The sequence below is a fragment of the Pangasianodon hypophthalmus genome, chromosome 12 (assembly GCF_027358585.1).
Source record: "Pangasianodon hypophthalmus isolate fPanHyp1 chromosome 12, fPanHyp1.pri, whole genome shotgun sequence".
Classification (NCBI taxonomy): Eukaryota; Metazoa; Chordata; class Actinopteri; order Siluriformes; family Pangasiidae; genus Pangasianodon; species Pangasianodon hypophthalmus.
This window is the reverse complement of record NC_069721.1, coordinates 1,260,400-1,273,937: the sequence shown is the minus strand read 5'-3', so window position 1 is coordinate 1,273,937 and position 13,538 is coordinate 1,260,400. Positions and strand designations below refer to the sequence as shown.

Sequence of the window (13,538 nt, the reverse complement as noted above, 5' to 3'; positions counted from 1 at the left end):
ACTGTAATTCCATTTATATATATAAATGGACTGATTACAATAATTTTTTGTGATTAATATCATTTTTATCTATCAGTAATGAATTATGTTGTATTATTATTAAAATCATGGATTATAGAGCTCACTCACTTGATTTTAGGATGAGCTCTACTAATAACGCAACAGCATTCACAAAAACAACCACCACTGTACCAAACACGAACACAACCAAATGGGATAAAGCTGTAATACAAAGACATGACAATTAGAGAAAACATTCACTTTTCCCTTTAAACTGAGTTTGTTGTTTTGTAAATATAGAATGAAGGTATTTTAGGGTCTGATTTTAACTCAGATATATCTCGATTGAGACATGGCAGTGTACTTCTACAGAAAATAATTTTGTACTTACATCGCTGTGTCCCAGTGTTTCTGGAGTCAGATTCTGTAACTGTGGTAATTAAAGCAAAATCAGTGAATTTATATCAGCGGTAATAAGTCTGTGATAGATGAAACAAAATCCTGTTCCCTTCTGTGCAATCCAGTACACGTTTTCCAATTTCATATAAATAATAATATGCTAGTGGCCCCCCAAACCTGGACACCAGTGGTAATCTGATCATACTCAGTGCTATATGAAAAATTTTAGAGGCAATTGAAGTTGGTCAAAATCAGACCCTTTCAGCATAACATTCATACCTATGCACATGGACGCCAAATTTCTAGCTGTCTAACCCATTAATGAACATTCAAGCTGAAAATGTTTGGCCAAAGAAAGCTGCATTTTACAGAAGGGAAAAAGTCGATGCAGAGCATAAATAATTCTAAAAGTTATCCAGTCAATGTAAGATAAGAGGCGTTGTAACCATAATACACCATCGTGTCTGGCACCTATGATGAATGTTCAGATGTTTGAATTCCTCTGACTTTGACCTTTCCTGCCTCGTGTCTGACACATGCCCAGTCCTATAATTATGTTACAGTTCTTCGGATTAGAAAATAATTGTGTCCTGTCACAAATATATTGCAGGATATTAAAAATTAAGGACTTATAAAGTAAAATTAATTACTACTTTCTTTAGAAATTATTCATTGTGAAAAGTTGCCTTGAACTTTGTAGATGATAGTTTTGATCGATGGTTCTCACCCAGGGGCGCCGCTAGGGTTTCTGGGCCCCATGGCTAATTTGTACTCCAGGCCCCAAGGCCCCATCCCCCAATTATATTATCTTCTTGCCACATGTAGCAACAATCAATATCAATAAGCATTAGAACTATTGCATATTCAATGAGAGACAATAAAGAACTACATTTGAACAGTTTATTAAATTAACTGAAATTATGCATTTATAACTATATACATATAACTATATACTGTAAACAGTACAAGTTATTAACACCATTGTACTGTCTCTCTCATACAGAGACACTAATGAAACACTTTCTTAATAATTATTCCCCAAGTGCCAAACGGCCGTCTTGCTAAATCATGTTCAATAGAGAGCATGGCTAGACCATTTAGTCTTTCCTGAGACATTGTTGATCTTAGGTAGTTCTTTATAAGATTAAGCTTACTGAAGGCTCTCTCTCCACTTGCAACACTCACAGGCAAAGTGCAAAATATGCACACTTCACTCAAAATACTCTGGAGCTACATCTTGTAGATTTGATTCAAAAGCTCAAGTGGGGACAACTCTGAAGGGAAAGTAGCTGCATATACAGCATTGAGATGTCTCATCTCATTAACCAACTCAGGTGTAAGATCACTGTGGTATTTTTGTATTAGTGGATGGCACACAACTGAGACAGTATCCTCACTCATATGCCCTAGTTTCAGGACACTTGCAAAGTCCTCGACTATAGCTGCTGTAGTAAGGAATCGTCTATTCATGTCAAAAACTGAATTTCTGAATACTACATCAGCTTTCTCCTGAGCTTCTTCTGCTTCATCAGCTTCATCATGGAATCTCTCTTTTACGGTGGCGTCCATGTTCTTTGGAAAATGTAGGTTCAATCAACATCTGATATGCCACCAGTGAGGCTTCAGAAAGCAGGATGTCCCATTTCTCTCTAATAGCCAGCATCTCTTCCTTTAGAGCCTCAATGTTTTTTGCCTGTACATCCAGTGAAATCTTTCCAGATTGGAGGACTAAGTTACGGTCTTCAATGTGTTACTGTAAGAAGTACAATGGCTTCAAAAGACATCAAGTACTTTTTAAGACCACTGGCTTGTGATTTAGCCTCACTGGAGAGATTGCAACTTAAAAGTATGCTCTCAAGGGCCTCTATTACAGATGGCAGATGTTCTGCAATTGGTCTAACAGCATCTATCCATGCACTCCAACGGGTATCTGACAGCCTATGCAAGGAGCAACAAGTCTTCTCTCTCAAAATGGCCCAATGTTCAGGGCTAGCACTGAAAAGGCAGTAAAGGCAGTTTATGTATCCAAAAAATGTGGCTACCTCTGGACTGGATTCTGCTGCATGCACGCGTACAAGGTTCAGTGTATTGGCTGCGCAAGGCGAGTATGTGGCCAGTGGGTTTTTTTTCATTATGTGAGCCTGTACTCCTTTGATTTTGCCTGACATATTTGCACTGTTGTCATAACCCTGGCCCCTGCAATCTGCTATATCTATGCCATGATCTTGCAGAACATTCTCAATCATATCTGCAATTTCTTTCCCTGTCTTTCTGCAGAAGTCCTTAAATTGAATAAACCGTTTGGTTATTTCCCAGTCATTGTTTACAGCATCATGCTTGACGTACCTCAGAAGTAACACATTCTGCTCTGTGTGGGAAAGGTCTGGAGTTGCATTACAGATAATTGAGAAATATATCGTGTCTTCCCTTTCCTTCAGGATTGTCTTTAAAACTCTCTTCCCACAAACATCAGTGAATTCATTTCGAATATCAGAACTCAGGTAATGTGTCAGCCTTGTTCCTGTCTTTTTATTCCTAACTTTATCCAAGTGTTCTTTAAGGAGTGGATCATAATGTGACAAAAGTTCAACTGTGCCAAGGAAATTTCCATTATGCACATCATCCAGGTTTTTAGTTTTATCATGAAAAGGCAGGTTTCGAGATGCCAAATGTAGTGTCACATCTAGAATCCGTTCTAGAAGAGCTCTGTTTTTCTCAATTTCTGTTTGTAATTGTTGGTCCATCTGCTTGTCGATACCACTTCCTGTCATTACTGAGTGCTGTAGATTTTTCCTTTTAAAATAGCAAGTTCTGTGGACTTTGTTGCTTTCATGATTTGGAAGCCTGTCATACATTTTGCGCCATGATACTTCAGACATCTTGTATCCTTCTCTATTGCTTAGAGCACTCTGGGAACCTCTTTTCAGTTCATTTGAGAAAAGCAAGCATGGAATACAGTATAAAGAATTTGTGCTTTTGCTGTAAGCAAGCCAATCCCTTCTGAGCTTTTCTCTTCCATTGGCAGCTTTTGTGAACTGCAAATATTCTGGAAATTGTTTCCCTTGTGAATCTACTGGCATCTCCTTCAACATATATGCAACCTTTGTTGCTAACTTTCTGACGATTATCTCCCTTTCGATGTCTGTTAATTTGTCTGGCCATAGACCTGGGTCATCGGTTAGGTAATCCATGTTCTCATCTCCCTCATCACCAAACTCTCTACACTGCCTCTTTTCTTCAGTAGACTTTTGTTGTCTTGACTGTACTGCCTATTTCCATCTTCAGTGTCACTGCTTCTGTCCTTGACCTGATCTTCCTGCCCTGGACTTTTCTCCAATGTGAAACCATGAGAAGGCCCTGGGTCTGGACAAGGCAATATGTTTCAACATGCTAATAAAATAAGTCTGTCAATCTTAGACTGTAAATTAAGAGAACTACACCATATACATTACATTAGCAACTTACAAATCTTTTCTGCACACATATCTCATGAGCTGTTAAACACTGATACCATTTACATGATAAAACTAAAAATTAATACATTTAAACAACAACAATAAAGCATGTTTTCTAAAGCTCACCTTCTTCTTCAACTATCTCAGTCACCTCCTCCTCTCCCTGTCTCAGATCTTCTTCACTCTTCTTCACAGAGTTTATAGGTAAAGGAATAGCTTATACAAGAACAAGGAAATGTATTATTATTATTATTATTATTATTGTTATTATTATTATTATTATTATTATTATTATTGTTGTTCACCCAGTGAATTATAAGTTTCACACACCAGCACACACAAACAACGACCTTGATCACTGAACTCGAGAAAAATCAGTTCTATTCGTGAATGAATCATTCAGACTAGTTTTATCAATGGGTTTCTCCAGTTCATTGAAACGAACCAACTCAAACAATTCACTCACAAATCGGACGTTATTACAACACTTATTTCATAAACTCACCCATGATAATTAAAGCAGATTTACATGACTACAGCGTAAATTTCGATCGATTCCTCACAGAAAACTGTTCCAATGCTGCGGAAACCTTGAACATACATGACTAGAGCAGTTTTATGTTTTATCTCTTTATGAATGCTGCTCCATTACTATTGTTCGATTGCATGGAAATATTGTTACAACTTCCAGTGGATAGTTACCGGGGTGAGTGACTGAGAGAATTTCTATTTTATGTTACTTAAAACAGCTTCATAAAGACTAGCTTCAGAATCATAACATAAAACGGGGAACAATAAATCATCTTTTTTTTTTGAAAAACTGGGTGACTAGCTGTCTTCCCCGTCTCGCTCTCTCCTCTTTTTCGTGCTTTTCTTTCCTCTTTTGGTATCCTGATTTTGGCTGCGCCATCTCTTGAGTCTTGCCATCTACCTGAATGATGCGCGAAGTTCAGAACCGGTCTGTGAAGTGCCGTGTTTCTGAATAACCCGTGAACGTCTTAAGGGGACACACACGCTCTTGGCACAGAGGGGTGCTTTCATTATAGCGTGCGTCCTAATAGATTATTGTGCTAAGAGGCAATTTAAATACCAAAATCATACGCCAAAGTATGGGGTTCTGCTGGGCCCCCTGTGTGACCAGGGCCCTTAGAATCGTCCTAATCCTCCCCCCCGTTACGGCACCCCTGTTCTCACCCCCATGTCATACCTAAAGATGCCACTAACATATTATTACATACGCATAATAAGAGAAGAGTTTGCTTATATGCTTATAAATTTTGGAAATTGGTATTCTGCTCACGCCAAGACAGGGTTTTTCTTAACTAGAAATATGCTTAATAATGTTATATTTGTTTTATCATAATCTCATAACGAGAACGTCAGGCACTGGATGTGAAGGTGGCTGCAAGTGCAGACTATTTATTATCAAATATATAAACAATGTGGAAGTAACAACCATGAACAGGAACTATGATTACAAGCTGAGAAACACACAGACTAGAGGAGACAACAGTTTACATGTGACAAACGCTTGACAAAGACACACAGAGAAACCTGGAACTTAAATAGTGTTAATAATTAGGTGAAACAGGACACATGTGCAGGTAATCATACAGACACCTGACCAGACCATGTGAAGTGCTTTGGCTGATGGGAAACGTAGTTTCTGTTCCATTAAGGGCACTGACATGACAGAATTTATATCGGTGGGGTCCAAAAGTCTGAGACCACATTGAAAATCTACGATTTTTTTAAATTTAAAACTGGAAATAAAAAGAAAGTTTTAATTCCGAAAATTCTATGAGAACTTTTTGTAAAATCTTGACTTTTGGTAACATCTTGACTATTAAATATTCAAAATTCAAAATGTTGCACTATTTCTAAGTCCCTATTTAAATGTAAGCAAATATGTGATATTGAGCAGGTTAACTGCTTTGTACAAAAGGGCAGATTTTCCTCATGTCTAATCTCTTCTGTTGAAGCATGTGATCAGACAACACTCCGATGAATTTGATCTAAAATGGATTATAAGTTTTTACACAAACGTGTGGAGTCCATGCCAGCTCGAGTGCACACTGTCATTAAAGCAAAAAGGGGACGAACCAAATACTAAGAAACTGAAATTCATGTAAATATTTCAGCGATTTCACTCAAATTATTACTGATAATATCATTTCTAAAGAAAACCTTTGTGTTAAATTGAAAAAGAATGCCAAATAGAATCATTTACACTAGTGTTCTCAGACTATATATATGTATGTATGTATATACATATATGTACATACATATATGTCTTTATATAGGCCAATTCTATTGTTTTTGCTATTTTTGGATTAGAGATCAAAATATGAATATGAGATGATAGATCGGAATTCCAGCTTTCATTTCCCGATATTTACATCTAGACGTATTAAACAACATGAACATGGCACCTTTTGTTTGAACCCACCCATTTTTCAAATGATCAAAAATACTGGAACATGTGACTGACAGGTGTTTCTTGTTACCCAGGTGTGTCCTGTTAGATTGATTGTTTAAACAATTAATAGCTCTGAATGTCTACTCTTGGTTTGAGCCCTGGGTTTCACCAGTGATGACTGCATTTGTCGTTAAAAAGGAAAAAACCAACACAAACACAAGAGAGCTGTCTGTGGGAGAAAACAAGCCATTTTGAAGCTGAGAAAAGAGAGAAAAATCAATCAGAGCCATTGCACAAGCATTGGGCATAGCCAATACAACAATTTGTAATGTCCTGAGAAAGAAAGAAACCACAGGTGTACTAAAAACCAGACATTGAACAGGTCAGCCAAGGAAAACAACAGCAGTTGATGACAGAAACATTGTGAGATGTGTGAAGAAAAACCCAAAAACATGGTGAAGGTAGTGTCATGGCTTGGGCTTGCATGGCTGCTTCTGGAACAGACTCACTAATCTTTATTGATGGAACTCATGATGGTAGCAGCAGAATGAGTTCAGAAATCTACAGAAACATTCTGTCTGCCAGTTTACAGTGAAATGCATTCAGTCTAATTGGCAGGAACTTCGTCTTGCAGCAAGACAACGACCCAAAACACACTGCCATCACAACAAAGGACTTCATCAGGGGAAAAAGTGGAAGGTTTTAGACTGGACAAATCTGTCAGCAGACCTTAACCCAACTGAGCAGCATTTCACCTCCTGAAGAGGAGACTGAAAGGAGAAACCCCCAAAACAAACTAACTGAATGAAGCTGCGGTACAAACCTTGAACAGCATCACAACAGTAGAAATCAAAAGTTTAGTGATGTCAGTGAGTCACAGACTTGAATTATGTTCGCTTTAGATCATACACAGAGATAAAGTAGTGCGATAAGATTACATTTATTTATTATGTTATATTATATTATATTATAATATTTATTTGAATGAATTATAATAAATAATTATTAAAGAGAGAGAGAAAGAGAGAGAGAGTGTGTGTGTGTGTGTGTGTGTGTGTGTGTGTGTGTGTGTGTGTGTGTGAATTAGCTGCGTCTGTGCCACGTCTCTACTGATAATGAAGCTGTGAGAGTAACTACTGTATGCAGCTGTAACTGTATGTTACTACGGTTACGATTGTTTATAGGCAGCGCATTAATTTAGAACGGTGATTAAACTAACTGGAACTACCTGAGCATTCAACGCACACCTTCCAGCCAATCAGAATCGAGTATTCAGACAGACTATGGTATAAATGTATATATATATATATGTATATATGTATATATATACACATACACACGTATATGCATACTTTCTTTTTCCCATGACTGTATTTGCATTGGACAGAGGAGTTTCCAATTTCTTGGTTTCTTTGCTTTTTTTTTATGTTTTTTTCCTCATTAACTTCAAGATATAAAAAAGAGGCTGGTAATGGAATGACTGTGTATAGCTCCTACAACATAAGTGATAGCAGAATAACTCCTGTGTCAGGAAACTTACTCACTGTTACAAAGCACCTGCACGAGACTCCTTCAATAAATGTTACAGAAATGTCTCTTAACAGAAAACCATATCAACAATTATATGCTTTTATTTGTTAAATAACAATGGAGCTTCCACTTGTGAATGAGCAGTTACTACAGAAACAATAACTTACAGTATTGCAACGAACACATTAATATAAAAATGTATGTTACAGTGGTGGCGTAGTGGTTAGCATGTTTGCCTTGCACCTACAGGTGTGCATGGAGTTTGCAGGGTACTCTGGTTTCTTCTCCCAGGCCAAAGTTACAGCGATAAATACTCAGGTTGGTACTGTTATAGAAAATTAATCAACACCTTCTGATTTAAGAATTCACCTGAGCAGTGGTCTAATTATTGTAACTGTAATCTCTAATAAAAGAAAAAATATTTTACTATTATTCAGGTGTGACGTCATATATATATATATATATAGGTGTGATGCCATATGTATGCTGCTTAATATTCCAGCACCCCAAAAGTAAAACACGTTTCCACATTCATGGTACGAACAGTTCAGTATCCTTCTGTGTAATTAACAAAACCAGACACTTCACCATATTCTTTCAGTTTAAACTGTACTACAAGGAAACAAATGCCTGTTATATTTGGCCTGTTACAGAGGGAAGCCCTGGGGGTGTTTACACTTTCATATATTGCAAAGAGCTAGAGAATATATTCCTTTGTGTTTGTTAATAAAGAGCGCTGCTGAGTGAAATTCGCTGTAACATCTAGGCTGTATGTTATAACAAGAAAATTGGAAATCATGAAATGAATATGAAATTCTGTTTTGTTTTTTTAATCAGAAATCAGAGGTTCCCCATTAACCAAGGATGCACATTTCTTAACATAATCTCTGGCATTAACAGACACTAACAGTGTTGTGTATGAATGTGTTTACAGTTACCTTTTAAAGGCATCTGTGAAAATCTGGTGATAAATAAACTAACTCATTTTCTTATGTTGTAAAATATATGTTTCCATTTTAATTTGGCTTTAACCATTTCCTTTGACTTGATTTGAATTTATTAGTATTTTTAATTGTGTTATCAAAATAAAAAGTACTTGTAAAGGATCAGAAAAGTAATGAATACCTGATAAATGCGTTAGACTTGTAAACAGTATCATCACGGTCAAGATGTGGAGGAATGCATTCACACAGGTCAATGTGTCACGTTCTGCAAAACGAGAAAAACACAAAAACATTTTTACACAAGTCTAATCAGGACACTGTTATTACCTGAATTTTCAATGTACAAATAATTCACCACAAACCTGCAGTAAAAACGCTTTTAAAGCTAAAATACATGGTCATGCTTTTGTACTGGATGATTCTTAGCTTCCTGATCAACTACGTTCTGTTCAGCTTTAAATAAAACAATTATAACTTCTTTTGTACATGAAACCGTGTGAGGACCATCCAGTGGAAAAGCATCTCCACTACCAATAAACAGTAATGAAACAGGACTGGTACTTACCTTTCACATTATTCGCAAAGTCATAATGGAAATAGATCGACCCTGATGCACTTACAACCTCCAGGATCATCATCACTGATATCCAGAGTAAAACTGCAAAAAACAAACAACTATTTTTACACACTTCACATGACACATCTGTCACTGCTCTTAATGAGGTTATTAAATCTGCTGCACACTCCCTACTGGAATGTATGGTAACTTACTTTCTTTATTTCTTAATTATTGACTTCCTTCATTTAAAAAATAAATTAAATAGGGGTTTGGTCTGAAGTATCCTTGCCTAACTCAAGATGTCATTCATCTTCACAAGAGTTGAAAATAATCAATGATCCACCTCCATGTTTTACAGTCAGATTGAGGGCTTTTCCTTGCATTCAGTCTCCTTTATTCACCAAACTTCCTGATAGTGTTCAAGGGCAAAATTTTTATCTCATCTGACCACCACTGAGATTCCAATCAGGTCTGAAGTGCAGAAGCTGTGGGCTTTTATATAATAGGATATGGTTTGGGACATGGCTGAAACCACAGGATGTAATTATCTGCTGCTTCTCAGTATTACAGAAATATTATGAGAATAAAATCACTTTTTTTTTTTTTTTTGCATATCAGTGTGACTGCCACTCGCACTGAACTTACTTGGAATTTGGGGGCAGGGCTTTAATTATTATTACACTTCTGCCTCTGAGCAATTCATTTTTTTGTTGTTTAGTTGTTAGTTTGTGCTCAGTGAGCTTTGCCTTTAATGACATTTTTGTGGGTGTCACTAAATACAAATCAGTTGTAGTGTGCATGCACCTGGTAATTCATGGGTGATTAGCAATCATCAATATACGAACATGAATACAAAGAAAATCCACATTTCTGTACTGTACTGTAAATAATTAGCGCAGTGCTAGCAAGCTGTTTAACTGTTCATAAAATACCCAAATCCAATGGAATATACCATAACAACCATGATTTTGTCCACTAAATTTATCTAAGTTATGTAAGTTATCCAGCCAGAGAGAAGTGAGAGAAGTTAACCGATTAAACCACATTTTGAGTTTAGGTGTATTTTAAACTAATTAAATTAAAACTAAATCTACAATCAATTTAAAATTCAGTATATCGTCATTTTTATATGAACAGAATGTTTTGAATCATGTAAATGTGTAAATTCAATAAAATGTCTACCTAGTGACTGTTTTACTCAAGAGCTTAAATAAATAACAAGTCTGGAAATACCATGCAGATCATTTCCTGCTAAACACTGAATTTATAATTTTTAGAGCAAAGGAATCAAATTTTTTTGTCTTTCCATACAGTACATCCTTAATTTTAACATTTTAATTCACTATATTCCTGACCAACACACAAAGTTTATGTGTAAAAGTTTTAGGAATTTGTGTTTTAGGAATGGAATTGTGTAATCAGTTATCTAAGTATATGAATTTTTAAATAATGTAATGACTGTGGACTCAAGGTAAAATAATATGGTTATGAATGCATATTACATCAAATGTAATGTTTGTAATGTTTGTAATGTTTGACTGACAAAAATAAATAATGTAAAATAGGTCAGATAAAGTATTACATGATCTACTTACACAGACGTTTGCAAACAGCGTGACAAAAAAACCAAATGAATGGCAAAAGTGGAAATATTGCCAAAGTCAAATATTCTGAAAAAAAAAAGAAAAGAGAATGTTAATTACATTAATATAGCACTTTTGCTTGTGAAGGTTCAGTTTTAAGCTGAAATTATTATTTGTGCTTGTAATTATGCTGATGAGGCTACAAGCTTCATTGTATACATGCTTCAGACTCAATACACAACTAAAACTGAAATCTTGCATGATTAAACATGATTTTAGGGTATGTAAGTTAGTAGGTCTGGAGGCAACAAAATAAATGAGACTATGTTTAAATATTTAGAATATCTAGAATTTATAAGCTTTTAATGTGTGTAAAATCGATTACATTACATTCTATACATGCATTCTAAATGTTTATATATATATATTATATATATACACACACACACACACACACACACACACACACATACAGTCAGGTCCGGAAGTATTTGGACAATGACGGAGCTTTTGTGATTTTGTCTTTATACACCATCACAATGGATTTGAAATAAAACAATCAAGATCTGATCAAAGTGTAGACTGTCAGCTTTACTTTAAGAGATTCCACAAAAATATGGCATTTCCCATTTAGGAATTACAGCCATTTTAAGCAAAGTACTTCCATTTTCAGGGGCTCAAAGGTATTTGGACAATTGACTGACAAGAAGTTAACTGACCAGGGGCAGTTTATTCCCTCGTTACTTCAAGACAAATGAAGCAGATAAAAGGTCTGGAGTTGATATCAGGTTTGCATTTGGCAGCTGTTCGAATGGAGCTACCGATATGAAGTCCAAGGAGATCTCAGTGCAAGTGAAGGAGGCCATCATTAGACTGAAAAACAACATAAATCTATAAGAGAGATAGCAAAAACCTTAGGTGTGGCCAACAGTTGGGTACATTCTTAAAAAGAAAGAAAGCACTGGTGAGCTCAACAACATCGAAAGGCCTGGAAGACCACAGAAGTCAACTAAAGTGGATGATGGCAGAATCCTTTCCTTGGTGAAGAAAAACCCCTTCACATCAACAGAAGTCAAGAATACTCTGGAGAAGGTAGGCGTATAATTGTCAAAATCTACAATCAAGAGACATCTTCATGAATGTAAATAGAGAGGGTTTACAACAAGGTGCAAACCACTGGAAACATTCAAGAACAGGAAAGCCAGATTAGACTTTGCCAGAAAACATCTAAAAAAAGCCTCCCATGTTTGGAATAAGATTCTTTGCACTGATGAAACCAAGATTAACTTGTACTAGAATGATGGGAAGAGAAAAATATGGTGAAAGAAAGGAACAGCTCTTGATCCAAAGTATGCCACATCATGTGTCAAACATGGTGGAGGCAGTGTTATGGCATGGGCGTGTACGGCTGCCAATGGAACAGGCTCACTGGTGTTTATTGATGATGTATCTGCTGACAGAAGTAGCAAGATGAATTCTGAGGTGTAAAGGGCTATACTCTCTGCTCACATTCAACCAAGTGTTACAAAACTGATAGGATGCCGCTTCACAGTGCAGGTGGATAATGACCCTAAACATACTGCGAAAGCAACTCAAGACTTTTTGAAGGCAAAGAAATGGAATATTCTTCAATGGCCAAGTCAATGGCCTGATCTCAACCCAATAGAGCTGCTTTTCACTTACTGAAGACAAGACTGAAGGCAGAAAGACCCACAAACAAGCAGCAACTGAAGGTGGCTGCAGTGAAGGCCTGGCAAAGCATCTCCAGGGAGGAAACTCTGTGGAAACTTGGTGATGTCCATGGGCTCCAGACTTCAGGCAGTTATTGACTGCAAAGGATTTTCATCCAATGGCTGTAATTCCTAAATGGTAAATGCCATATTTTTGTAGAAACTCTTAAAATAAAGCTGAAAGTCTACACTTTGATCACATCTTTTAATCTTTTAAACAATTTAATGATTGTTTTATTTCAATATCCATTGTGGTGGTGTATAAAGGCAAAATCACAAAAACTCTGTCATTGTCCAAATACTTCCGGATCTCACTGTGTGTATATATATATATGCATATATACATATATAATGTTAGCCTTTAGGATAAAAAGTGTTTAAGAAAATATAATAGTACATTTAATGAAATGTCAAAGAAATGTAACGTTACCTGCAAAACTGGTACTTACTGGAATGAAGTCTATATAGTGATATAATAACAAATATTCTGAGAACATTGATGATTTCTGTAATCTGTAATTCTGTAATTCTGCAGGGTTTTACAGGCCTTTTACAGCATACTGTATTGGGAAATAAAAGATTATTAAAAGATTATTTCAGACATCTGCAAGGCCTTTTTAAAAGAAAAATAAATAAAAACACATGAATGGTATTTATATTCCAGATATTATGACAGCTACCCAAAACAAAAGGTAACGTTTTAAACACCAGTGCCCTTTTCCAGTGTAAGGACCTGTGTAACTATGATGTATTAATATGGAAATACAGCAAACTGCAATATGCATTTACATGTGAATAATTACAGAACTGAATTATTTGATTGTTGTTAAATAAATAAAATGCCATAAATAATGTATAATGTCCTCAACACCAGAACTGAGTCAGTAGGACTGAGAAACAGAAAATAATAGGAATGCAC

General features: G+C 36.0%; 1 protein-coding gene across 1 annotated transcript in view; it reads right to left on the bottom strand.

Annotated features, from left to right (window-relative positions):
• Positions 1–13,538, bottom strand: part of LOC113536986 (uncharacterized) — a 132,669-nt gene that overhangs the window by 12,201 nt on the left and 106,930 nt on the right. Inside the window, exons 13-17 of the mRNA XM_053238561.1 lie at positions 9,313–9,405; positions 8,929–9,012; positions 3,981–4,070; positions 392–430; positions 130–222 (exon numbers count right to left, since the gene is read on the bottom strand). Coding sequence (XP_053094536.1) covers positions 130–222; positions 392–430; positions 3,981–4,070; positions 8,929–9,012; positions 9,313–9,405 — 399 coding nt within the window. The remainder of the gene's footprint in view (positions 1–129; positions 223–391; positions 431–3,980; positions 4,071–8,928; positions 9,013–9,312; positions 9,406–13,538) is intronic.